The sequence below is a fragment of the Phaeoacremonium minimum genome (assembly GCF_000392275.1).
Source record: "Phaeoacremonium minimum UCRPA7 unplaced genomic scaffold PA7_03_scaffold_18, whole genome shotgun sequence".
NCBI classification, from domain to species: domain Eukaryota; kingdom Fungi; phylum Ascomycota; class Sordariomycetes; order Togniniales; family Togniniaceae; genus Phaeoacremonium; species Phaeoacremonium minimum.
The window spans coordinates 70,603-97,452 of record NW_006920925.1 but is presented as its reverse complement, the minus strand read 5'-3'; the positions used below and the strand labels follow the sequence as shown (position 1 = coordinate 97,452).

General features: G+C 47.2%; 1 protein-coding gene across 1 annotated transcript; it reads left to right on the top strand.

Moving 5' to 3' along the window:
- Nucleotides 1–5,261: 5,261 nt before the first annotated feature.
- UCRPA7_230 (putative protein kinase-like domain protein) lies at nucleotides 5,262–5,857 on the top strand (the record flags this gene model as incomplete). Its single annotated transcript, XM_007912826.1, has 2 exons — nucleotides 5,262–5,310; nucleotides 5,367–5,857. The coding sequence occupies 2 exons, from the start codon at nucleotides 5,262–5,264 to the stop codon at nucleotides 5,855–5,857; spliced, it is 540 nt and encodes a 179-aa protein (XP_007911017.1).
- Between the last annotated feature and the right edge of the window lie 20,993 nt (nucleotides 5,858–26,850).

Genomic DNA, 26,850 nt, shown 5'->3' with positions numbered 1-26,850 from the left:
GAGCCTTCAAATAAGAAAGACTATAGATTTCTATACTATTGATGGAAATGACAGACACAGTGGCTAGCTGAAACCTGTTCTAGCTAAACAAACATGGCATACAATGCACGAATTTGGTACATCAGAAAGCTCAGCCGTCGTCACCAGCACAGACCCTAATAGTCTCTAATAAAGCAACGCGGCACGGCGCTTCCCGCCCGCCCGCTCTGATATTGTTTACATATTTGTGTGTTGAGCGCTTCCAGGGTGTTATGCATGTTTGGAAGAAACAGGTTAAACCACTGGGTCACCATTCAAGACACACATGAGCTCAAAACAGGGGATACACAAAAGAAATCAATAAAGAATCACAAAAAAATAATGTGATCAGCATCGGCAGGTTTAAGAGTGTTTAATATCGATATTGATCTTAGTTCAGCTTACTCTTTGCCTCTGCGCTAGCCTTTTTGACTACGTGTGCATCTGGGCCGTGTCTCAGCGCGTCCACTTCCGATGAATTCTACCATAAAATCAAATGGTTCCATTTAACCACTCGTCACATCTGACATGTCAATTAATTCTGCTGGTTTCGGGGACGCGTTCTACCTCCTTGCTCAAACAAAATTCGGTCCCCTTTATGCTTTCATCGATGTGCGATAAGTGCAAGGATGCATGAAAGTTCTGTGCTTAATCCTTCTATATCCCTAAATCACGAAAGGAAGGAAACTTATTGCCTTAACTGACGACAAACATGGAATATAATCTCGATTCTTCTCAATACCTGCTGCCCCAGGATTAATATTGAGTAACAAAGGTCAAATGAAGAAGAGCTGTAGAGATGCTATTCATATGTAGATTGATTAATACCTTCGAGCTTAGCTATCTCCACAAGATATATCAACCAAACTCATGTAGACATACTGAATATAGTATCCTAGTTTTATTTCTGCATAGAGTCTTGGAGTCGAGATATAGTAATAGGTCTTTCATTTCTTCAAATCAGAACACAGACTCCACAAACCTCACTGTAACATAGAGCCCAGCAATCATGCCAGCAAACCTTACGCTACCTACACCACCAATAAATAATGCACTAAGAAGAACGAATGTTACATAATAGTATATCGCAATGGCGTAAAGTTCGATAATGAAAAAGTACGTCTGCCAGTTAACTACGGTCGAATTGTCAGGCATTCGGATGACTATACGAATGGCGTATTCGGTGGTATCTGGCAGACAGGTCATGGACGTAACGGTTGCTTTGTCCCTAAAGGATGGTTTCCTGATCCAGCTGAACCAGTTGTGGTGTATCAGAGGTAACAGGATCACCTCCCGCCATGTACAACGAATGTCGTATGTCCCATGCTTGAAAGCTTATATCGCTAGCCATGGCGTAAAGGATCGAGACAGCTATGGCAACCCAGAAGATACTGCTCAAGGGCCATATAACACCATAATTGGGGACTCCCAAAGCCACTGTACTAGAACAGCAGATGTCACCGAGAATTTTCGATATGAGGTGTCTCCAGGACGATTGGCGAGTGAAATATGCTATATGAACGACCTAGGTCTTTTTAACAGCGTCACTAGGCGTGCGGTTCGGAGGCGACAACCCCTTGAAAATACTCGGAGATATCCCGATACTGAAAGTAGTAGTTCAGATACCCCTGTGAGGAGATCCGCACAAACTCTTCAGGCTGTGCCGCGGCAACAACCATGATACTTGGTAAAAGACTCAGGATGGTTGAACCAATGGCGATATCACTCTTGAAAACGCCGCTGAGACTTGAGAGGATGCATCCAATCATCAACCTACGTGAGCTATAACCCCAACGGTCTGGGTTCGGCGCCTCTCTCGGCGGCATATGACAGTGGCGTTCGACCGTAGTCATCCTTCTCAAGCAGGAGCTGCACGACCGACTCATGGCCCCCTTTGGTAGCATACGATAGCGGTACCCGACCATCTCTGGTACCGGCGCCACTGTTGTACACTTTATGGTCTATTAGGATCTACCGATACTGAAGTGCTCGAGGCATTTGTCGAGACTTAGGTGGCCGGAAGCAAGATTAATCTTGGTAATGGATAATAAGTACAGCCTTCCACAGTATAGTGCCACCTGGACCAAATGTAGCAAAGTGTGTAGCCGGCAGGAGTGGAGTTCTAGTGAGATATAAACCGTCCTGCGTACCTGATGTCTTCCCAATTGAGCAGTCTTTGAAACACAAGGGACAGCTGATCCAAAATTTATATAGATACTTCTTGGGTGGGTGGGTGGAGAAAAGTGTCAATCGCCCCTTTTGCACGGCTCTCGGCTGCCTCTGGCCCCGCTGATGACAATGGTTGTAGATATCTCCAGTCACGAGTTGTATTGCTCCCACTATTTCCATATGGATCTACAATATCAGTCAAAGAGGTCTGGGGGTTTCGGCAAGGAGCCGACCTGTGTCGTCCTCGTCATAGATCGCCCCCAAATTACCGCTACTTCGTTAACCAGGAACTGAACCAGCAAGCAGAGCAAACCAATAAGAAACAGCTAGCAATTTTTAAAGTAACGGTATAGTTAATTACTGTACTGTAACACAAAGGCTATATAGATCCAGCATTAGCCATCACCAAAGCTAGGGATTCGACTAGGCCTTTTCAGCACACCTAACAGTACTCATATCGCTAATCTGATCACAAGTTCAGCCTCGTTATAACAGCTAAGTATGACACCTCAACCTGGACTTCGAGGATTTCCTTCATCGTCCAAGTTCCTGAGCTGTTGCTGCTTTAACCTGAGTCGTGGTGAGCCTGGTGTGGAGTTGCGACACAGCCCGGGAGCCTCGTTTTTGGCCACCCCGGCTAAACTTGCCACTTACCAAAAATGGAAACAGCCATGCAGGGGTGTTCTTTTCGGCTGCCGCTTCCTCCTCTACATGCGGCGAGGCTTGCCAATCATCTACTACCCTATTGGGTCTGCTGGTTCTACCAGTCGCAACGTCTACGACAGGTCTGATCTTTTTACCATCAGCATTCCAGCGTCATGAATGTTGAGAGAAGGGTAAACCTCCTGCGATCATTGGTTAATTCCTCCAGCAAGGTGTGGTGACGACAGCTGAGTCTGGTGGGTCTGTTCACACGAAGTAGGAAAGAGGAGACGGCGGAGTCGAGGTTGCCTAACCTGGTCCTGATTAGATGCTTCTTCTGCCGTGTTGACACAATGCAAGCTCACAAAAACGCCCGTCTCAGCTGGCTGCTTGGGAATTGACATAGCGTATGAATGCGTCATGGTGGACACATTGGTCCTCGATGAAAACGAGAGAAGTGGTACGTCAGCTAATCTAAGAAAGAAGCCATGGAGTGGCGAAGTTCGGGATGCGTATGAATGATGCCTAGAAATGAGTGTCTAAGCGATGGCTAATCGGAAATCCAGCATCCACATCTGTCTCAAGAGCCGGACGTATTTATGTTCTCAGGAGGGATTGATGTAGACCGAGAAGGTATAGCCCTCGATCTGGATTCGCCGGCATGACAGGAGGCACTCCAGCGGTGGCATATCTGGCTGCGAGGCGACCAAGAAACCCGGAAATTAGGAGGACGAGCGTGGATGACGAGGTCCGGATACTAAGAGACATGGCGTGAGGGTCATGATACAGTTGATTCGCCTTGTAGTTCGCCTAGGACCAAAGCGCTCACAGTCTTCGGAATCCACCTATATGCATGAAGACAGGCTCTCGATAGGATATCAATCCATCATCCATGACTCAAGGTGATGAATAGGGCCACGAGATGATGCCGAACAGGGTCTCAGATCCATGCGCCTTAAAGGGGGGAGGGCTCAATCCCTTGGCGGTGCCTACACATCACCTTGCCACGCCGCTCTGGCCTTCACCCATACATCCTGATTCCGGCTTCTTCAAGTCTGCCTTGCCTGCATGTGGGATTGGCCGGCCACACCGGAGGAACAAGCAGGAAGCCAGGAGGCCCTGCCGACGTAGGATAAGGTCCTCTGGTATAACCTCCATCGCAAGCGAGATCACAATGCCGGTTTCAGGAGCCATGCCCAGATTGGCTGAGTTAGGCTGATTCATGCTTGGAATCCTCAAAAGAGCCATGTCCAGGCAAGCAAGGTCTCCGGGTGGGACTTTTGCTTGTTAAGGCAGGGCCCTGAGGATAAGGAAGGCGAGGGACGCAGAGCAGTCCGAGATAAGGCCGCTTGGCTTCGGGGTAGACCGAGCAGGTATTTCAATAGTCGAGGTATACCTCCAGACACGAGACGGATGCAAATCTAAAGCATATCATGCCAGGCTCCCATGCTCGGTCTATGGCAAAAGGAACCTCGTTTGTGGACCTAGTTGTCTATGCTTCGCTATAGCCCCTCTCGCATGGATACAGGCATAACTGTACCCCTGAAGCCGGATTCGTTGCGTCATCCGCCGCATGATACCTCTTCCATAGGCAGATGCGTAGTCCGAGTAAATGACGTGGGACTGTCTACCGCCGCAGGCAAACCTCAAGTCCATGTCGCATATAGCCATATAGGAGACCACTGAGTCTCCCTTGATCCCATCTCTGTCCATCACTCTCGTCCTCATTCTCCTCACTTACAAGGAGTTTTCCTTTCCACATCAAGGCAACCTTTGTATCCCATACTGCCGGAGGAGGGCTTGTTTCGGGCTTCTTGTCTCGTATCTGGTGCTCATCTGTCGTAAATCGAGCTTCAAAGTAGTGTTGGCCGCTGCTTTTGTTCTCCATCGCCTTCAAAGTCCATCTCTTTCCAACGAAAGCTCGATACCATTCTATTCTTTTCCTCCTCCATTCCCTCCTCTTCTCTTTATTTCCGACATCCCTTGTCGCTCACTCCAAATCGGCTTCCCTCCTTAGACTACTCTTCGCTGTCGAGATGGAGATTCCAGCACTTGCTTGTTGTCTTCGAAAAAAAAAAAGCCAACTCCACAGAGACTTGGCTATCTGGTCTGTGGTCCGCCAAAGCTCGCCAGAGGCGCTAAGCCAGGAGTGTACTAGGCTATGCAACTAAGGTTAGTTCAGCTGTCGGATAAACACATGAGCCCTCGGCGCCATTGTTGTTCCAACGTGGCTGACCAGGTGGCTGACTAGGTGGCTGGGAATTTTGTTGAGCCAGAAATGCCACGAAACGCGACACCTTTTAGACCCATCTAACCGATGCTTCTTGAAACTGCCATATCCGCCATGGTAGATCAAAGTCGGTCAGAGATCATCACCAGCAATCCGATTGGGAAAGGCCTTGACGCCTTCCACGTTTCCTTCAACTCAATCTATGAAGAACAGAGCATATCCTGCACTCCAGACGCGCTTGACCAATTTGCGTAAGATGGTAGGACTCACCAGCTTTTGTGGAAGTATTTGCCTAACCATGGTGTAGACCTCCAAAATCTAACTCTCGATCTCCTCTTGGCACTACAAGGTCTCCGGGCATCTCGCCTCCTCTCCTCCCGTGGTGGAGGCAAGAATCTCTTCAGCGACCTAGCGAAACTCAACTCTCTCGTCAACGCTGATGATTTCGACTTTGACCGTATCCGACCTCTCCTTAATGCCGTGCTCGCCAACAAACCAGACAGCAAGATCTGGGACAAGGTCTACAACGCTATCACTGAATCAACCCCTCCTCCCCGACCGATAGCTTCTTCTCTCCAACAGACCCCGTGGCTCCGCAACACGAGCAGCTTCGCGAACTCGTCAGAACACCGCAAATACGTGGACGATGTGCTCAAGGAGGAGCTCGGCCCTATGTATGTTGGGCTCCGCGGCTTCGACCAGACATACTTTGGTGCTGTGGCCGACCTCGAAACAGCATCCGAAGCTTTCTTCAAGCAGTGTTTAGGAGGAGGTGATCCATTCTTTGACGACGGTTAGATAGGATGGCCCAAAGACGCGAACCAGGATGATGTGCTGACCTGGTTTGCGGGCTTCAGTGAAAGGCTGTCGACATTTGCGGAGGCTTACAAGTCAAACCCCATACGTCAGCGGAGACCATTAGCGAGGCCTAATGAGCCGATCGATGGTTCTATCGCAAAACGCAAGATGGACGTCGGTTTTGTAAACGACTCGAAGGCTAGGAAAGACTCAAAATGCCACTGGTCCCAGATCCTCGTGCCAGGTGAACTGAAGAGCAACCCATCCGCCGACAAAGCTTCGGAAGCATGGCTTGATCTAGGGAGATATGCCAGAGAGGTGCTCGCGGCTTAATACACTCGTCGCTTCGTTTTGGGCTTCACAATCTGTGGATCTCTCATGAGGATATGGGAGTTTGATCACCTAGGAGGTATCGCGTCTGAGCAATTCGACATCAATAAAGACAGACTCCGTTTTGTGTCCACGATCCTCAGGTTTCTCTGGATGAATGAAGAACAGCTTAGGTTCGACCCTACCATCATCACGCTAGGTGGTGAACGATACATCGAAATTAAACGCGACGACGAGACAGAGCGCTTGATTATTGACAAGCATATGAAGCGCGCCCCTTACATAGCCGGCCGGGCGACGACTTGCTAGAAAGCCCATCGCAAGGAAGATCCGCAGACGCCACTTGTCATCAAGGACTCGTGGCAATACACGGAACGTGAAGAAGAGGGGGAGCTACTTCGTGAGGCGACTGACAGAGGTGTCATCAACGTGGCCCGATATTATCACCACGAGACTGTTCAAGTCGGCGGCATGGATGACGGTATTCAAGGCAATGTGCGGAAGGGATTAGATGTCACGACTGCGGAGAATTACCGAGCTGGACGCGCTACAATGTCACGAAATACGAGTACAGCTACTCCACGGAAAGGTCACAGCACTGCCGGGATGAAACGGTCATCCAGCCAGACTAACGCTCCTCTACCGCCAAGCAAACGATCCTATTCCGCTTCTCCGGCCAAGCTAGCTGGTAGTCCTCTGCCGAATCGAGTGCACCGCCGGGTGGTACTCCGCGATTTCGGGGAGCCAATCTACAAGGCAAGCTCTCGAGCAGCTCTACTTCGTGGGCTCGAGGGCTACATAGAGGGACACGAGTCTCTACACAAGGCCGGCTTCCTTCATAGGGACATCTCAATCAACAATCTCATGATTAATGAAGATAGCAATAACGCATCCTGGCCCTCATTCTTAATCGATCTGGACCTTGCTATCAAAGAACAGCGAGAAGGTGTCTCGGGAGCGAAAGGAAAGACGGGAACCAGGGCCTTCATGGCAATCGGGGCGCTTCTCGGCAAGCAACATTCTTTCATACACGATCTTGAATCGTTCTTTTGGGTGCTGTTCTGGATATGCATCCATTATGAGGGCCCATACCAGGAAAGAGTAGTCCCCAGGTTTGATAGATGGAATACCCTAAAGGACACCGAGGAGTTGGCAAGCTCTAAGAAGGGAGTCATTGATGATGAAGAGGATTTTCTGAAGATTATAGAGGAGAACTTCACTGTCTACTACCAGGCATTGGTCCCATGGGTGAATAGACTGAGAAGGAAGGTTTTCCCAAAAGGTGAAAGATGGAAAAAGTCAGAGCCAGGACTATATGCCTCAATGAAAGATATCCTTCGCGAAGCCCAGATGGACTCGAAGGTGCTAGCGGAACCCTAGAGTTTCGTAACGTACCCGATCGCGTTTGGTAATCATACTCGGCTAAGCACTTAAGCCTTCTTCGTAGATGCCTTAAATTATTTGAGCATGAAAAGATTTAGAACTAATACCAACCATATACCAAAAGACGTTAAGTGTTATTTGTCTAGAGAGACACCCAAAGAAATTGGTCCACCTTATTGAAATGAGCTAAGCTAACCACAAAGCTGTGAGTCCTTGACAAAAATACTAAACAAGTCTAGACAGCACAGCTATGTGAGATCTTGACACACTCCTTTTGAGGCAGCTAATTTGATCATTGGTTAGAAACCCGAGCACGCAGGCTCAAGTCTATTAGCTGTGATCCCATGCTGTCACAGAGTTCTCCAAGTGCCACACTCTTTAGCTGGTATCCCCACAACGCCTCTTTTAAGAAGACCCATTTCTAACTAATTCTATTGCCGTCTCTACATACATTTTGGGGAAATCTACAAGAACTCACCTAGTATGGAGCAACCAAGCAGTGGCAGAGATGAGACAACAGTCTGAGAATGATGTGCAACCGAAGCGCAGCTATTGACATATGAAATACAATGGTGCTGGGAGGAGCATTCGTCGAGGGACATGAGTGTGGCCGATCCACAGTCGCGTAAGTACGTCCCAACCCGCTAGCCCAGCCCCTCTAAACTCCCCGAAAAACTAAGCTTAGTAAGACGGGAAGAGCTCAGTTCTCAACAGACAACGAAGCCTGGAAGCAAATCAACGACGCCCAGTAAGCTGCACAGCCGACCAACAAGTGTAGCATGAGAAACGGCCGCATCCGAGCGAATCGCCGACTGTCTTCATTCACAACGTCATCGATCCACGAACGTGTCGTCGAGACCGATGCCTGTCACCAGACATGCCGCCAAGACTCCAGAAGAGAAGGAGGAGCTGTAGGCAAAGCTGAGGCGCCCAGATGACAAAATAGTCAGGCTCATCCTCGATCATGTACAATAAACCAAATTCTAGCAAAGAGATGGTCCTAATAGTGTATAGCTTGGCGTAAGAGGAGAAGGAGAGGTGCAAAGCACTCTCGCCGCCACCAAAGTCTCTATCTCGGCACCTTATATAGTATTCATCCTTTTGGGAAACGTTACCGTAAGCACCAAACGCCTTTCAGATCGTAGGACTGTATACAAGATTGAAAACAAGGAAACTATAATCCTTAGTGACCATACATCAGTGGTTCTAGTGAGCGGTCAGCGAACAGGGTCACTAGAATAACAAATGGGACTTCTTGGGTTCCGGATAGCAAGCTTCTTTATGGTTGTCCCATACGATATTAGATTGGTTTGTATTGTTTGTTGTCACTACTTGAGACGGAGATGATGTTTGTCAAGATTGGCTCGTCGGCCTAATCAACGATTCGACTCCTAGTGCCTCGTATCCATCAGATGTCTCTGTATGGAACGGTGATTACATTCTCAGCCTAATCTAAATGGACAATGTTTTCGATAAGCTGGTGCCGCTGTTGACCCTTGTTCGTTACATGGCCATTTTGAGGAGAGCTTGGGTAATCTAAATCTCCAATTTCCTTTGGGTCCTCAGCACATACCCAGGGATTGGCCTCCTTAAAAATTTCATCCGATGGCAAAGGATTCTAGCATACTAACCAAGTGACTCAGTCGTCTGATACCGACTTAGGGCAAGATCAGAAATTCCTAGAAACAGCGTCGGCTTTATCTCCTGCAAATAGGTCACCCTAGTCCAGCCTGCCGACGTCTGCCTCTCTGGAATATGGATTTTGGATTTCATTGTATGTAGTCTCTGTAGTCTAGTCCTTTGACATAGTCTGGGGTGCTGCTGTTGTGTCTTGCGTTATTGATGGACTCGGGTGTTGGCTCTCTTTGGTTGATTGGTCTTGCTCTTTCTGGAGGCTTTGAGCCTATGGCTGTTCGAGACGTACCAGAGTTTGAGCAGAGTGGTTGTTAGGGTAGCTTCCCTTAGTTTGGAACAGAATTTCTAGATGGCGTCCTCAAATTTCTCTTTCGTTAGTACCGGTACTCTGAGATGGATCATGATGAGGATGGGACGTGTATGGCTTGAAACGAAGATGGAGATCGGTAAATCGCCTCACTGGCCTGTGGCCACTGGAGGCTGACGAGTGCTTCAGCTTGAAGAATCGATTGTTGAGTATTATGATTTAATGAGTCGATGGTTGAGTGAATATAGTCGGTTCTATTTTGAAAGTAATGAGGGATGAGGTGAAAGAAGTTGAGAATCTAGTGGAGAATGAGCGTGGTTCCTTGAGGTGACGCTGGGATTATAAGGTATGTATTCCTTCTGTATTAGGCATTGGTATGTATCGTCTTTAGGGTCTAACTGGACAATCCTGGTGGAACGAGATGCTACTTGGCAATGTAGAGGTACGTTCTCTTTCCTAATAGAGTAGGAGAATGTACCTCCTTGTTAGTGGATCTTGTGATGACGATGCTGAAATGCGGCTGTATGAGGTAGATATGTATTATTTCTATGTTGAGTAATAGTATGTATTCTTTGACGTATATGGAGTATATTTTGTCAGCGGTGGCTCGACTAGAAGGGGTTGAGCAACCCCTTCCCATGTACTAGAGCTTTCGTTACTTGAGTAGTCGGGGGTGGTTCCTTCGCTAGTCATTATGTTCTTTCCGTCTGGATGATAGAGTGTCGTGTGTGGATTATGATGGATTGGTCGGTTGGTTTCTGCCTTATCTGTTGTCTTCTTGTATATGTGTTCTAGAGGTTCTGGCGGCCAATCCTTCATCCTGACTTTACAGTTGTATATTTAGGTGTACATAGGTCTTCGGCATCCGTTCGAATCTCCGGCAAGACGCCGACACTGTGGTGCTAAATGGCCTCTTAAGTCCTCCACTCCCTATAGAGTCGGTGCTAGCATAGCCACTCAGGGGTGATCTCATTAAGTGACTTGGAGGAAAGTATGATGGTGACCTACGGCCTCCAACAGTAAGGGTTGCATGAGACGCTATTGCCTTAAGGTACTGATCATTTTAATACTATTAGATTTGTTGACTATCAAACCTTCAGCCGACTTTCCCTGCAGGCGCTCTAATCTTCAGTATTGAACTCTAGTTTGTGACTTTGTTGTGTATTGCACCTTGCTTTAGCTCTACTAAGATGTCTTCGCCGCTAAATCCTAACGTTTTAGCAGACGAGACATCTCACGATATAATCAAGGCGGTAAGTCTGGAATGACGCTGATCTCTTCTGAGTACAATCAAGCTTACTATGGTATAGGATACTGTGGAAGAGCTTGATTCTGTATATACTGAGTCGTGAGAAGATCGAGCCACTATTCAATCATAGCGTCACTAACGTTGACATAGACTAGTGTCGACTACTTAATCTTTGTCGTCATCAATATTAAAGTATAGAGAAGAAAACGGACGTAGATATTATATATATAAAGATGGGTAGTATTGGTATTGTCTTTCTATATTCATTCAGTCTTTTATATCTTGGACTAAGCGTTTCGTAGGGCTCCTAACGACGACATCTAGCAAGAAGCTGAGGATATAAGGTATGATACCTATCTAGCACCTCTGACTTGTCTAATGGAAACGAATAGTCATATAATATACCTTAAAATCTTTGATGGAAAGCTCTATTATGCTCCAATCTTAGATACCCTTCAGGTATGCATTCTGGCAGGCACGATGACCTGACACTAACTAGGGTAGTATGTACTCGATGTTGGATGTGGCATAGGTATCTGGGCGATGTAAGGTCTTCTGTTCTCTTTTAATGTAGCCATCCTTATGATCTGTCTAGGGACTTTGCAGATGAATATCTATCTGCAGAAGTGATTGGCATCGATCTTTCTCCTGACCACCATGCCACGAGATATGCTACAGCATATCCTCTGGTTTTGTATAGGGTGTACAGACGAAAAATAAAAGATAGAGAGTAGATATCCTCTCAGAAACAGAGGGTAGATATCGCTAGGTTCCCATACGACAAAATAGCTACAAATCAGATGGGTAAGAGATCATAACAGTGCGACAACAGATGCAAAAGCATAAAAGCTGTAGAGATGTAGTGGTGAAGATATAGGTGGTTGAAGTTGAGTGTGGATTTTGGTATGGTTAGAAGGTATACAAAAGATAACTCTAACCTTAAGGATAGAAATAACTCTAAGGTAAGAAAACTCTATAAATGTAGTCTAGACTATTCTATAGATATAACGCTGAGATTAGCTATAAAATTGAGATGTTATATTTACTACTATAATAATAGAGGCTCTAGTTATATAATATAAGATATATACGATAGAGTAGCCAGAGTAAGAGGCTCTTATATACTCAATGTTTTAGTGACGAGTATAAAGGAGGCGAGTATAGGAAAAATATATAGCTCTGCGGCAGCGAGTATAAGAAAGCGAGTATAGAAATTGCACCTAGCTTTGCAGTGGTGAGTATAAGGTTGGCGAGTATAGAATATGTACCTAATGTCGCAGTGGTGGGTATAAGTTAGGCAGTATAGAATTTATATAGACTACTGTAGTAGTGAGTATAAGGAAGCGAGTATAGAAATTGGACTAAGCTCTGCAGTAGCGAGTATAAGGAAGTGAGTATAAAATATGCACTAAGCTTTGTAGTGGCGAGTATAAAGTTGGCGAGTATAAAATATGCACCCAATGTCGCGGTGACGAGTATAAGGCAGCGAGTACAAAATTCGCACATACTCCTGCGCTAGCGAGTATAAGCAGAAGACATGGTGCAATGCGTTGATGCTGTGGCTTATAGCGGGGATGCCGCATTTGCATAGCGGCTCGACGCCGATTGGCAGAAGATCTGCATGGACATCCATTGACATGGTTCATAAATTCATAACGGACGAATTAATATCAAGCAGTCAAACCGTTCTGGTGATGCACATGCTGGACTACATCCTATTAATCATTGACGAATATGAAGACACACGGAATCACGATAATATTGGGCGACAATTTTCAAACACGAGTTTATTTCACACCCATGCCGTTTGTCTATTATCGAGGATCCCCGCCATTGCCCCGCCTCCTGGATCCTTGATCCCCTCGGCTAGCACCGTGATCCCCGTACTGCCGAGGCGGTCTGCTGCCACGACCTCGAAAACTCGATCCCCTGCCACGTTGTGAGTTCGGAAGATCTCCTGGTCTTTTCTCCTCGTCCATTGTGTTGTCTGGCCTGCTATTGTCAGACCTGCGATCATCATTCTGGGGGGACTGTTGTTGTCGCAAGTCGGACAACTGGAAGGCACTGTTCAGTAACTGTGTCTGCTGGTCACCGCCCGTATCTTGCTCCGTGTCGACATCTCTTTGCTGCCTTGGACCAGCGGTGTTGAATCGCGGCACCACTGCTCTCTCTTTCAACCGCGTTTTCGCCAATGGACCTTTCGATGAAGTAGGTTTGTCAAGCCTAGGCCGCTTGGAACTATCGGGGTTCTCCGGGGGCGACCCAGACAACATGTGTTTGCTACCCTGGCCTGTGTTCTCACCGGTGTCCTCTTTCGAGACAAAGGTACGGAAGTCTTTGGAGATATTTTCGTAAGCAGATTTTATCTCCTCCGAGTCATCATGATGTGGATGAGTCTCGGGATACTGGACGTTTGAATCCGGAACTTTTGCGCGAATGTAATACAGCATGAGTTGCCGGTTCTGGTCTTCAATCTTCCATTTGTCCGACTGGTATTTTCTCAAGGGTCCTTCTGGACGAATGCAGACCCCATCTAGACTATAGATCCGGACAAAATCGCTTTCCTTTTGACTAGCCCGCAGCCTTACAACGGCAACAAGGTGGTATGTATGTTCCTTGCCGATTGCCTTGTAATTTGCTTTAAAGCCTCCGTGCGTGCCTCTTGTTGCGGTCCGTTGAACCTTGTCTCCTACAACATGAGCCGTTCGGATGGTCTGGAAAGTTATCTGCTTCTTCTCGTTGGAAGGAGTAAAGAGAGCGCGGATCATGACAGGGCGACGACTCCCGCATGTATATTCGGTGCCTTGGGGGTCCTGTGAGACTCCAAAGCATGCGTCAATGGCGCTACTGATGCTCGATGTTTTGTTCATGTCCCAAGTAACGAGGCTCCTGGAACCAATCTCTGCGTCCTTATCAATCATGACTTTCCACTCCGTCTTGTTGCGAGGCTTGTAGAGAATTGGTCGATAAAGATGGAAATACGTTGCTTTCCAGCAGGTTTGAACCATGAGCTCGCTTTCGGCCAAGTTTTTAAATGGTAGATTCGTTTGTTGAGTCTGGCTTTGTAGTTTCTGTAGGACCTTGCCCGATTCTGCCTCTTGCTGAGTCCGATCTGCTGCGTTGCGTATCTCGAACAATGACCAAGCATAGCTACAGATTGGGTTCATGCCCTCGGATGCTTTAAACACTTCGCGACCGGTTTTGTCAAGGTGGCTGAAGATGTGTCGGAGAACCACGGTCAGGCAGTGTAGTCCTGCGTGATCCAAAAAATCATCACTGCCGTAGTATGGCCAGCGGCGTTGGAGAATCCAGGCTTGGTCGATCGGATTCACCGTCATGTGTCGAATATCTTGGAGGGCTGTTGCCCCGTACTCTCGCTGGCTCGTCATCGTCTCCGAGCATGAAGATGTGGACGGCTTCAAGAAGTATGATAACGTGCTGAAGATTCTGTAGGGCGGTGGAAATTATGTAGACGCTGCGTAAGAGAATCTTGGGGTAAGAAAATGAGATTGTGTTGGAAGATTGCCCAAAGTCGCGAAGCTGCGTAGTGTGGCGAACTGAGATGCCTCAATTATCTGGACGGATCACAGGGCCACAATCACAGACACAGACCAAGCTCACCATTGGATGACTTAGCGCAAACGGCAGTCACCAAAATTTCGTCCGATCTATGTATGGCCAATACATCAATGGCAAATCTTAGGCAGATAACATGTCACAACAATAATACTCATAGCATTTGGAAAACAAGCTCAGGCAGTCTGCTTCACATTCAATCTTGTCTAATTGTTATCTGATAGAATACCGAAGTCGTGTTGCCATGCAGTCGTCTCATGAGGTTTATGGCCGTGCCGATGGGAACTTCGGTGTCAGTCAGAGGTCGACTTTGTGTCAACATGGCGATCTTCGCTTCCTCTTTTCTGAAGGTCTTGTCCTTTCCAGTTAGCTCTTGTAGTTGTGAGCCTGTCTCTGTGCTGATAAGTAACAAGTCTTTTGGCAACGGCTTGGTTGGCACACCGGCATCCAAGAAGCAAGGAGGAGGAGTTGGTGGCGACGGCTTTATAGAGGCTCCTCTGATGCGAGAATCCGGGGGCAAACTGCGTTCAGTCTCCAACTCTGTCGTAGGGCCAGATGGAAAAGGTATAGTATCTTGTAAACTATCTTGAACTGTATCTCCTTCTGTGCTTGGTCTCTCGGGAAGCTTTGGTGGTGACACTGCTTCGTCGTCTGGAAGGTCCAGTCCATCGTTCCCCGACGGCTCCTCTACATCTCTATCAACAGACTTTTGCATAGCTTTGGCTTTCTGTCTGGCTGCTTCACGACGCTCAGAGAGGACGACCCGCTCTCGAAATTTCGGGAAGTCTTTCTTTGTCGGAGGGTCCGACGCAACGCGTTTGGTCTGTACCACCGCACTGATTGTCTGTGTTTTCAAAAAGTATGGCAACTCGTAGGTTGACATTGAATCCAACGCCGCAATGACACTTTCAAGGTCCTTCTTCTTGACTCTGTAAGGCTCAAAGAGACCATCAGTTGCCTGTGGGTTGATAGACTCTTTGTCACGAACTACCTTTCGTTCGATTGCCCGCAGCAAGTCCGTCCAAATCGGCAGCGTTCTGCTAGGATACCTCCGCTCGAGTTCCTGCCGCACCTTTGCGTGAAGTGCTTCGATACGCAGGCTATGCTGGTCATCTGCAATAGTCTGCATGAACTGATCGAAGAACAGATCGAGGGTATGATTCTCCAAGGGCCACTTTCTTTGATCCCCTGTTCGCACAATTACGGCGTACTGGATAGCCATGGCAAGTAGGGCTTTGTCACGCCTCCAGATAGGATGCACAACGAGTGCTTGTAATGGCCTGCTGAAGGTCGAAGGCCAGTTTCGAGGCAGGCCTTTGCGACCGACAGACGTATCATACTCGAGATGATACTCTAGAGAGATGATATCAGTGGGCAGACATCTCATGAACCGCGCACATGTCTTCCAAACAGTTACCAGAGCTTGGTTATGAGTACCAATCGTTTGCTTCTCTGCATCCGTCTTCCAGTCAGCCATGAGTTGGGCTTCGTCTTGTGCCGTCCAGTTGTCATCGTATTGAGCGGGACTTGGAAGTAGTTGATTGAATTCGTTCTGCGTAATCTTGGGAAACTTTTGCGGAAGTGTTTCCAAGCAGTGCTCCACGTCCTCCTTGATCATCTTCTCATTCTTTGCCAGTATGTCGGCAATCTTCTGAGCGTCATTCGTCACTTCTTGGTCTGAGTCGGACGACATCGTGGCTAATTTTGAAGGCTGCGCAGATGTTACCACAATGCGGTCAAGAGGCTTGGGCGGAGGGTAACTTTCGACAACAGGTGGTGTGCGTTTAGAGAAAACTTTGCGGAAGAGTTAAAGGAAGGCCACGAGGAATGAGCTAAGGAGCTGCAGAGTCCAGCTTCACGTGATACATCTGAAGTTCATCCCCCTTTTCAGGCAGCTTACCAGGCAACGAACAATCAAACTTAGCACCTACTAAGCTGCTCTTTGCAATCAACGTGAGAGATTCACCACAGAAAAACGCAATCACCGAGAACGCGTCACTACTACGCAAATACGATGAGTTTGATACGCGATTCACATTTGGTTGAGACGCTTCTCAGCGCTGAGGCGCGGGCCGACTTCAAGGAGGAGCTCGACGCCTAGAAACTCAAGCCTCAAGGCTTAAAACTGATCAACATACAGTCGGCAGTGAACATGTTGAGCAGCACTTTGGTTCTGATGGACTGGATGAAAGAGTGGATGGACAACAACCATAAATTCTCCCTCGTCGTTTTGGCGCCTTCTCGTCTTGAGGCTAAGATCATCAGCACTCAGTTGAATCAGGATCAATTGTCACCATCACCAATTCCTGGCAAAGTCTGCATCACATCTTACGAAAACGCACAAGTCGGCATCAACAATGGACCTGACTCCGACCCGAATGTGCTTGTCCTCATGATCTCTGGGACGAATCTGCACAGTGTTGATGCCATCATCAAAGCTGGTTGCTGGTTGGAGTGGGGAGTAAAGCAAACACGCAGGAAGACTCAGCAAGCAGGTGTCAACATTGTCACTCTTGCGGTGATGCCTTGGCCCCGACTCAATCGAGACACTCTTGTCGGGACTTTGACATTCCTGGGCGAAATTTTCGATGAGTCCATGTATGGGTCGTTCAGTGTAATAAAGCTTCTTGGCGCGAATTACTGGGACGACGGCACTCAGGCATTGAAGACCCTACAATGATTTACGAACGATGCATCAACATCATGCTGGACCACAGATCACAAGCAGACGAGCAGGACAGGGAACATAACGCTGAACGGAACACTGAGGTTCAGGGCAGCGACTCCTCCGAAGTGTCACGAAAACGACCCACGAGTGTCGCATGCTTCATGCCAGAACCTGCCTGTATGGAATTGGCCAACGAGGCATACCCCTATCTAGGCCGAGTCACGGTCAAATACATCAAACCGGACACCGACATCGAGTCCGCAATTGAAGCCTTCGACGTACGAGCACGGGAAGCGGTCGAATTATTGTGCATTGATCCTATGATCGCCATCATTCCTCCGATCAATAACTTGTGTGTTATTTTGGTCCATCCTCAAATGATCCGACACGTGTTTGACTCCGAATCAAGCCACATAGTCCGAAGGAACATTGAGTTGCCACGGTCCGAGTATTCACAAGCTATTCAAATGCACTCTAAAGACGGAGACAGAAACTCGGTTGAGAATCGATCGGATTGTGTGCCTTGCCATGTCCTCTGTTCAAAGGATGATGCGGAGGCCGCAGCAGGAGAGATCCCTTGCGCCCGCTTTCCACCGGGATGTTGGTTTTCACCATCCTGTTGCCATGTGACATTCGTCAACCTGAGCAGCTGGACATACTGGCCGTTGGAGTGGGGAGGCAACTTTGGACTGAGGTTTCATGGAACAATGTTATAAAATTAAGAATTCGCGAGCCAATAAGGAATATTCTCGCATCACACCAAGCGCTTACGCTCCAGCAGATGGCCAGGGGCACAGAAAATGTGTTGGCAAGTGGAATCATTTTGTGTTGAGGCGAACTCTGAGCATGGAGCATTGCGGGAGAAGCTTAGCGAGAGATCCAAATATTTGTTGACCCATCGTGCAAGGGTGAGAAATGTATATGATTAGAAGCATTGGAGTTTTGCCTTGTGTTGGTTGTAGGTAAATCTATCGTTGGCCTACTTTGACCTAGTTTCCATCATTATACGGTTTCAAATGTTCTGTTGGCTGGACTGGGGATGTGTGTATATGTTTCACATTCTAGGTTGGGCGAGGTTGAGGGTCGAGTTGGCTTGTATGGTTATAGACTCATCATCCAACTAACAAAGAATGTAGTAGTCTCAACCCTCCTAGCAAAGAATGAGACTTTATCTCGCAGACTGGTCGCACGCTGCATCGTGTAGCTCTGTGAGCATAGTATCGACGAAGCAGAAAGCTATAAGAAGGCTGTATCAAGGGGCAACTGGAAAGAAGCTCTCTTCACATGTCTGCACACAGCTCATGTATTTATTACTGACTAACTCGGCCATTCTGATCACGAGCATTTGACTTACTTGACAAAGTTTCCTTCTCCAAGAGCGATAATGAAGATTTCTACTATATCTGTCCTCATAGTTGCTGGGGGTGGACTCGGAAACACTTCCGTAATCCCCCAAGCTCTGGAACGGCGTGCGAGAGGAGACCGAAACGACCCTATCCCCGTGGACTATGATTGCGCAGGGATTGAGGCCGTATGCAATGCTTATTGCGCCTCAATTCTCTGCTTCGGCGCGCCATGGGTTACACAGAAGGACTCAACGGTCGCGGCAGACAATCGGAAAAAGGATGGACAGAGACTAAATGTACTTAGAGAGGATGAAGGGCACAGGAAGGCCCGCGGTATCGACATCCCAGATGCCGTGCTGGACAAGATTGGGAGTACAGAGGAGACAATCAATGCCGCAACGCGGCAGTCCGGGCCTGGAGAGATTCTGAGTGCGGTTAAAACAGAAGATAATACCCGTGAGTCTCTTTTCTGGTACGAGGAGGAAGTTGTGGCAATGAGACGGTTATCGCTGACCTAAGAATACCTCCACAGTACTCGGCTCCCGCTCCGGTCATTCGCAATCGGATAGGGGAGTCACTCATGGCAAATGGTTCTACAAGAACTTCATCAATTTTGGGTTTTTGGCACCCTACTGTACCGCTTTGATGTCTAACCCGCCAGATGACTCCATCTGTAAGGGGCCTAAAGGCCCCGAGGACCCACTCAGGACGTCGTTCGTGAAGAGGGCTCCAAAAGGCCCTCACAACCTAGTCTTATTCCACCAGATGGACTATGCCGCGGGGGACCGATGGAGTGGTGGAAGGTCCTGGCCGTAGCTGAGCTGCGGAGTCCAGGGTTAGGACTAACCAAAAGTTGAATGAATAGAAGGAGTTATAGGCTCAGAATGCGAGGTGTAGCTAGGTTTTTCTCTCCCTTGTACTGAAGAGTCAGACTGTCCTTACCGATCGATGGATTTCGGTTATTTAGATGCTTTGTCTCGTCCTTGGTCTTTTGTCGCCGTTTTTGGTTTGTTTTCCATTTGTTGTGAACTATCTCGTTTTTCTTTACCTAAGTCATCGTCAATCTTTACCACCCTTTTCATAGTACGTCTAGTAGTATACCATCTCTACTTTGAATGCAGAATACAGGTCTTTTGGTTGATTGACAACCAAGGTTGTTCTTATGTTGCACCTGTCTCTGACGGTTGACAGTCCCAGCGGAGATAGCCAAGCCCGTCAACAGGGAACACCCTTCGCTCCCTGGCACGTACTAGGGCAATTGACGAGTATGGGTATGATCCGCGAGTAGGCATCACAGCTACTGGGTATTACGATGACGTAATAGTGGTGATGATGTTGCGCTTGTACAGTTCCCAACCCAATCGTATGATGTAGCCATCCATGATCGAAGTCCCAGTAGATACCAACACAGCCAACATAGCTTGAGCTTTCAGTCACCCAGAGTTGGTCAGTCAAAAGCCTGTGGCGTTGATTTTAGTGTCGGTGGCTGTGCTGCGACCAACACAACTTACTTGCCACCAGCCAATCAATAAAGCATATATATGCCACTAGTCGTATTCAGCCCACCCAGACATACAACCCTTTGGTAAAGCTTTTTGTGCTTTACTCTTCGTAACTTCCATCTCAACCGCATCTAGAGAAATATGAACACCCTCGTCTTCACAACCTACAACATCGAGCCGGAGGTGAGCTGACCCCAACATTTAACCCTGTTCCTGCTTTGCATATTTCAATGCAGTAAAGTACTGTACATGGCCATCGCCGTCACTAGTTTACTGTAGAGCTTCGCTAATATGGACCTCGCCCACAAATAGCACTGGTTCGCCTTTGCCGATGCCGCCGCTGTTCGTGTTCCGTCCTCCCCACCCATCTTCCCCTACATCCTTGTCTCCTCGGCCTCAGCCTCGGCTGACTATTTCACTTCGACGCTGCGAACTGAACGGCTCACTGAGACCGTAAAAACCGAGCTGGCTAGCTACACCCGCACAGATCTTCAGCGCCTATTCAAAGCGCTAGTCGACCGTGATGAGAACAACACGATAGAAAGGCTTTTCTTCGTCGTGCTAGGCGCCGAGTCCGCACAATAGGATGGGAATAGCAACAAGAGGGCGATGGTTGTAGAGCGCTCACGCGAAGTGCTGAATGAGCAAGACCAACCGGATCCCGAGCTTATGCCTGGGGACGAAGGGACGACAAGCACGTGGCTATGGCGGTGGCACCGGTTGCCATTCGACCAGGTGTGTGATAACCTGGCGGTGATGAGCACTAAAGGGCGGATGTGGGACGAGGATGCGTCCCCGGAGGAGGAGATCTGGGATGACTAAAGTGGCCATTCTCCTATGGCTGGTACCTACCTGTGTGTACGTAACATGAGGGTTATACTAGCTTTGTTGGTCTCGGGATTACGTATGGGGTATATTTCTTTATGTAAGTCTACAATGCTTTCTAGATGAGACCAGATTGAGGATTGCGTCTCCTTCTTTTACCCGTTTGACTTCAAGCAAATTTATCCAAAAATAGAGGAGGAATTTATAGCTACTTAGAATATTCCTCATAATACTGTGTGCCTTTAGTGAAGCTAATTATCTACTACCTCATGCAAAGAAAATAACACTGAAAACCTTCTCTTAAGGAATCCAGTTTCAAGATGTTTGCCGAGAAGATGCAAAGACTCAACGAATGGCCGGATTAAAGAATATAAGAGCCGGCTATATGTCATCGGCTGCATTCCTAGGTGAGAGATAAAACACAGATTGTTACATTGACTGTGATCTAAGCTCTCGTACTCCTCTATCGGCTCAAACTATCGCTTCAACGCCTGTGATGAATCATGATCTCGTGCAGATGAGTAAGATGTTGCATTTCTTCACTGTCTGAATTAAACATACTGCCATCCTCTTCTCAGAGTCTGACAACTGAGTTGAGGTCGCTTCCTTATTCTCGATATTGATTCAAATGCATCAGCCTTGATTTTTGTGACTTGAAATAAACTGTTTTACATGTCATGTTGGTTTAGTGAACTAGGAATGGCTGTATTAAATGATAAGTCATCAGAAGATCCTGTCCCAAAGATTACTTTACAGCTTCACAATCGATGACGACAAAGGATCGATAAGAATGGAGCTACCGAGGAGTGTCGTGATATGGGGGGAGTAACCGCCCGTTAGAGCCCACTCGGATCCGTGGCTTCCACAAGCGACAGGGTGCCTTGCCTTAGTAATTCGTGATGCACAACTGACTAACACGCCAATGAGTAGTTTCTATTATCTTGGTAGGCTCTAGGCTTTAGCCCAGTGTGTTACCTTAACCCAAACCAAAAACACCGGGTTTACCCTTACTGTCAACAGGGTGACTGTGCAGATTAGTGTAATCAAAGGTGGTCTACGGGAGGATGCTTAGCTAGTAATCAACAGTAAGTAGTATTTAGATGATTTTAGATTGAGAGCAACTCTAAGTATTAGAGGGTATAAGTAGACTGTTACAGGGCTTCTGTCAAGTGAATCTACTCTCTGTTATATACTAACTACTAAAGTCTCGTCTAGGTGATTATCTTCCGCAAATTCAACAGTTGTGCAAATCACATTTTCAATGAAAGTGTGTTGAATTTTGTTCAGGTTAGGCATCGTGAAAGATTTATTACCCTGCTTTACAGTCCGTTCTTATCAATCACCTACATAATATATCTGATTCGGATTATTGATGAGATATTCAGTGGGCGACTGGCACTCCACCCGGGCCACACGGGCGTCGGGTCGATGGCAGCGAGAGAGTTCCATGTCATATATGAAATTACTGCAAGGAGAAGACACCAACGAAAGGCGTGACTTCACTTCAACAAGGTCTAATTTAGGGTGGTACCACCAAGGGTCATGCCATCAGCTGGTTGCCAAGGCTCATGCCGCTTCCGCCTCCCGAGCGGCTGAACTTCGCCAAGCCCTAATACTCCCTTCCGCCAGTGCTAAGGGATGACGGCCCCTGAATGGACTTCCCGTGCCTGTGGCCTAGATTTTGCGGCACGTTGGATGGTGGATCGATCATGGTCTGAAAAATGCCATCTGGCCAAGGTTCATCGGCTTGAAGAGCCTTCACCTGGCTAAGGCCCCTGTCGAGATTGCAAGATCTAGACGCTCTAAGAAACATTTGACGAAGAATAACATGTTTTGAAAAGAAAAATGTCTCAACACTACAAAGTTTCTTGCCGAAGCTGGTATGGTAGCTTATTTACGAACGACAGCTCTGTTACATGGAAGTATTTCTAACATATTGGTGATTCAGCTTTCTCCTTTACCCTTGGACTGCTCTCCACTCTCTCGCCTAGATCGTTCGAATCAGATCATATCTATCTCAATGCTCAAGTGGTAAGCATTATTGAATATTATAAAAACTTCGCTTGGTCTTCCGACCTTTGAGCTACTTTTTGGGTCTGTCAGTCAGCAACTTGCTTCGCAAAGTTAGATTATCGAAAGGCTTTGACTTTTTACAATACAATATTGCCTCCTCAGCTTCCTCCGAGAGATCCCTCCAGTTATATCATACTGTCCTGGGACACTGTTCAGAATGCATTTCATTCATTATATGGTAGTATATGGCACTTGGATGCTCTACTCAGCAACTTGGGCGTACGCATCCTGCGATGGCATTCGCTGCCTCCGAGGTATGTATAAACGTTCACCCTAATGTTAAATCAACGGCTAGACACTTTGCACTAGATCATGCATTTTCGAATTATTCCACCACGACAACGGTACTTTCTAGCACACCTACCAGCACCACGGGCGCGTACGTCATCGTGTCTCCAGAATCATGTCTCTCAGCGGCGTGGCCCACGGGAACACCGATAGGCCAGAGCGACAGCGACTTCTCTCAAGAGTTCGACGAATTGCAGTACCAGCAGTTTCCCGGGTCGAAGTTTATCGTTTCCGATGGCAACGAAACGTTTAGCCTAGATGTTTCTGATCCCCATGCTGCTATCATTTCCAAAGTAAGCGGCGACACGTTTGCTATGTATGACAACGGCACTTTTGTCGCCTTCTTGTTCAACTGTCAGCTTCAGATCGTCGGCAAGTGGCACCCTGCTTACGAGGCAACGAAGAGAGAGGCAGACGAGCTCGAGGTTCGGGAACTTTCGGAAGCCCACTGGAACAAGCTGTGCAAAGGCTTGGATCGATTCTGCTACAACTGGCGGGGGACTTTAGCAACGTGGATCACTTGCGCTCTCGTTGGACCTGCAATCGGGGAAGCCATCGGCGGCGGTATTGGCTTCTTAGGGAACGCTGCTGGGCCGGAAGTGGGCATCCCCACCACCTTGTTAGGCATGGCCATTGGCGAACTATTGGGGCCTTTTGCCTGCAGATTTGTTTTGAAACGTTTACTGAAGGAATATTGTCCTATGTGCCGGAAAAGGAAGATTCGTCATTCCACTTCAAAGAGCATTCACTCCTCTAGCAGCTCCGAAAGCACCTTGTCGGTATATACCCCATCGACCTCCTGGAGTCCTTCGCTGGCAGACACTCTTTTTACTTCATATACCTCGCACACACCCCCAATCACCTACAGTCCTTCGTCGTCTTATGGGGGCCTCTCGTCGGACGGATCATACGTTCCTTTATATGAAACTTCAAGCACTCTATACACAAGGTTTTGACTTCAAAAGACGTACCTGGCGCTTCATATGTAAGGTTTAAAATTGGGATTTCTTCAATCTGAGTCTAGAAATACAATATAAAATACCATCCAAATAAAAAGGATCTCAAGACATTTGCCCTAATTTCCGCGCGCCGGCCATCCCCGACTGTCTGAGAAAACAGGAAACTGTTTGAGATCGAGTAATAAAGGGCAATTAAATTCGCATTGCACGGATATCTAGAAGGGTTGGATATGTTTGAACTAATTTTCGGGGTTAATGGTTTTGTGCTTGCAAACGCATCTGTGGACTATCCTTGTAGGATTTAGAAGCGGAAGGACTCCTTAAGAAAGGGGATCATGCTAAATCCAATAGCACATAGTGGTACAGCACCTGGTGATTGAGACAATACACATGCGAATACAATAGATCTACTTGGCTGGTGTAAAGCGTTTGATAATTGCTGATGTATCGGACTAAGTTAGCACGATCTTTTCCAGAGGCAGTGAATATGCTGGCCACTATTTCGACACTTATATAGATTGGGAGAATGAGAGTTTGTTGAAGTCTGCTGTACGGGTATGAGTGCATTTATGCTCCGCAGTACTAGGAACGTTTGAACCACCTGGCGCAACGTCGTCCACCAGATGGCAGGGACATACCGAGAAGATACATAGTCCTATGTACATGAAAGAAACCTGATTAGACATGATGAGAAACTGAGGTGATTAAAAGAATGTTGTACCATGAATAAGATAAGGCAGATACAAGCAAAGAACGAATAATGAACAGTTGAGTCCCGTCGTCCCACTTAATGTTGGATACGATCTTAGACATACGTCATCGAAGTTTACTTATATATCTGATTGATACAAGTAGATATATGATCTCGAATGGAATATGGTGGCAAGAGCCGGGCTATCATATTCGACTATTCATTAGACCTCAACCTCGTCCTTGCATTAATAACTAAGTGTCTCGTTGCAGAAACCGACCCTCATTAGATAAGAGTCCTATAGTCTACCGCCTGCTATAAGGTATGCGTGCTAACATAAATGTTAGGGTTGGTGATGCTGCAGAGCAGAGTAAATGGCTTGATACGTTCGAGACTTAGTATGAATGCATTTCGTATTGCATTCTCAAAGATGCCCTTTAAAATGTTTGGATTATGGACGTGCATACCATCTCTGCAAGCTAATTCTTTCGCCTATTAGCACTGTGTTGCTACGCCCTGTGCTCTCGATCTTGATTCCGGGACGTCTATCGATTCTATTCATACATCTGGCATCTGTTCATCAACCCACCAAGTTTCCAAAAGTTTTGTCCTGGCGGTACCAGCTGGCACCGGCCTAGAAACTTGGGAGCCAATGTCCCATTTCCCCACCGTCGCACATACGAGACAGCATCCGCAGCCGCCGTAACCTTGATCCTATACACTGGGCATGTTGCTGCCAGTGACTTAAGCAGCCACATAGTGCCTAGCTCAAGGGGACAATCGACCAGGTCCTCCATATCACACCCATGGTTGGCGGTTTCGTCGCAAGATAAAGTAGAACCTGCTACAGCGCTGTCGTACTGGCCCTTAGGGGTGGCCGAAGCTGAAGGGGCTGGCGTGTTCGTGTCGTACCTATAGACAGTGGTATCGTTCGTAGACAAAGAATAGAAGACACGCTTAATGCTGTCCATGTCGATGACAGTTGGAAACGGTGAGTATAGAGAGCCCATGCTACGAATTTGGGCCATGGTGTTGAAATTAAGAGACTTGGAAGGCGACAGTAAATGGAGAACAGCAGCACTGGTGCTGCTGTCAGTAGATGCCCATATCGTCGCGTTGGATGAGATACTCGGGGAGCTCCTCCTTGGGTCGTTGGGAGCACTAGGGAAGAACAGAGGAGAATTAGAACTAGTACAGGCCACAAAGCTTACCAACGCTAGCACATTTGTAGCAGAGAAGATGCCTTCGGAAGTAGCAGCATCGTGCTGCCACCGATTATCATGAGTAAAAGATGAGAACTTAGATTTAGTATGACTAGTAGTGATAGTATATGGCTTATAAGGAAGGTGATTATTGCTAGAGATACTCTTGTCAATCATTGCCATATTATAGGTAGTGGATAGAAGAACAATACCCCAAAAACTATCAACTATAGCGATTGCAGTTACCGTTATAGGGAAAAAGAAAATTGCCAGCTATTTGGTTGTCAATATTTCCGACATGATTATACAGATCGTCCCATCAGGGTATATCTCACACATCATACTCTACTTTATCATGGTCCTTAGACTCTAGCTAGAAACGATAGTTAAACAAACTACAACACAATTTCTTTATCCTATGCTACGCCCAACTCCACCAACACATACGCCATTACATCGCGTCCATTAGCCAAGGCCTCATAGACCAAGGTCGCCACCGATGCCTTGTTCAGATCTTGGAGTAACTCATTCTATATAATAAGCCATATATGTTGACTCTGATAGATACAAACGTGACATACCGTAACATTAAGGTGAGCTTCGTAAGTCATAACAAGGGCTCGAACGAAGTTGAAATAGCCCTTACACGCAGCGATATACCGCAAGGCCCATGGTCGGGAGTGAGTAAGGGACTGAAACGGTGGTCTTAAAATAGATAATGCCCTCATAAATGCTCCGGCGTACAGTCCGATTGGTAGGAGATCAGCCGTCAATTGCTCATCGCTTTCTGGGGATCTAAATACAGGAGCTAAAAGTCCGTCAAACTGAATAATATCTGCAAAGACAAAACATATTTTTAAAGATTTGACTTTTAGATGCTTAAATTGCTCCATTACGGTGACTTTATCAGTTTCCCTTGCTGCCAGACATGTGTCACATTCTTGGCGTCTGCCAAGACA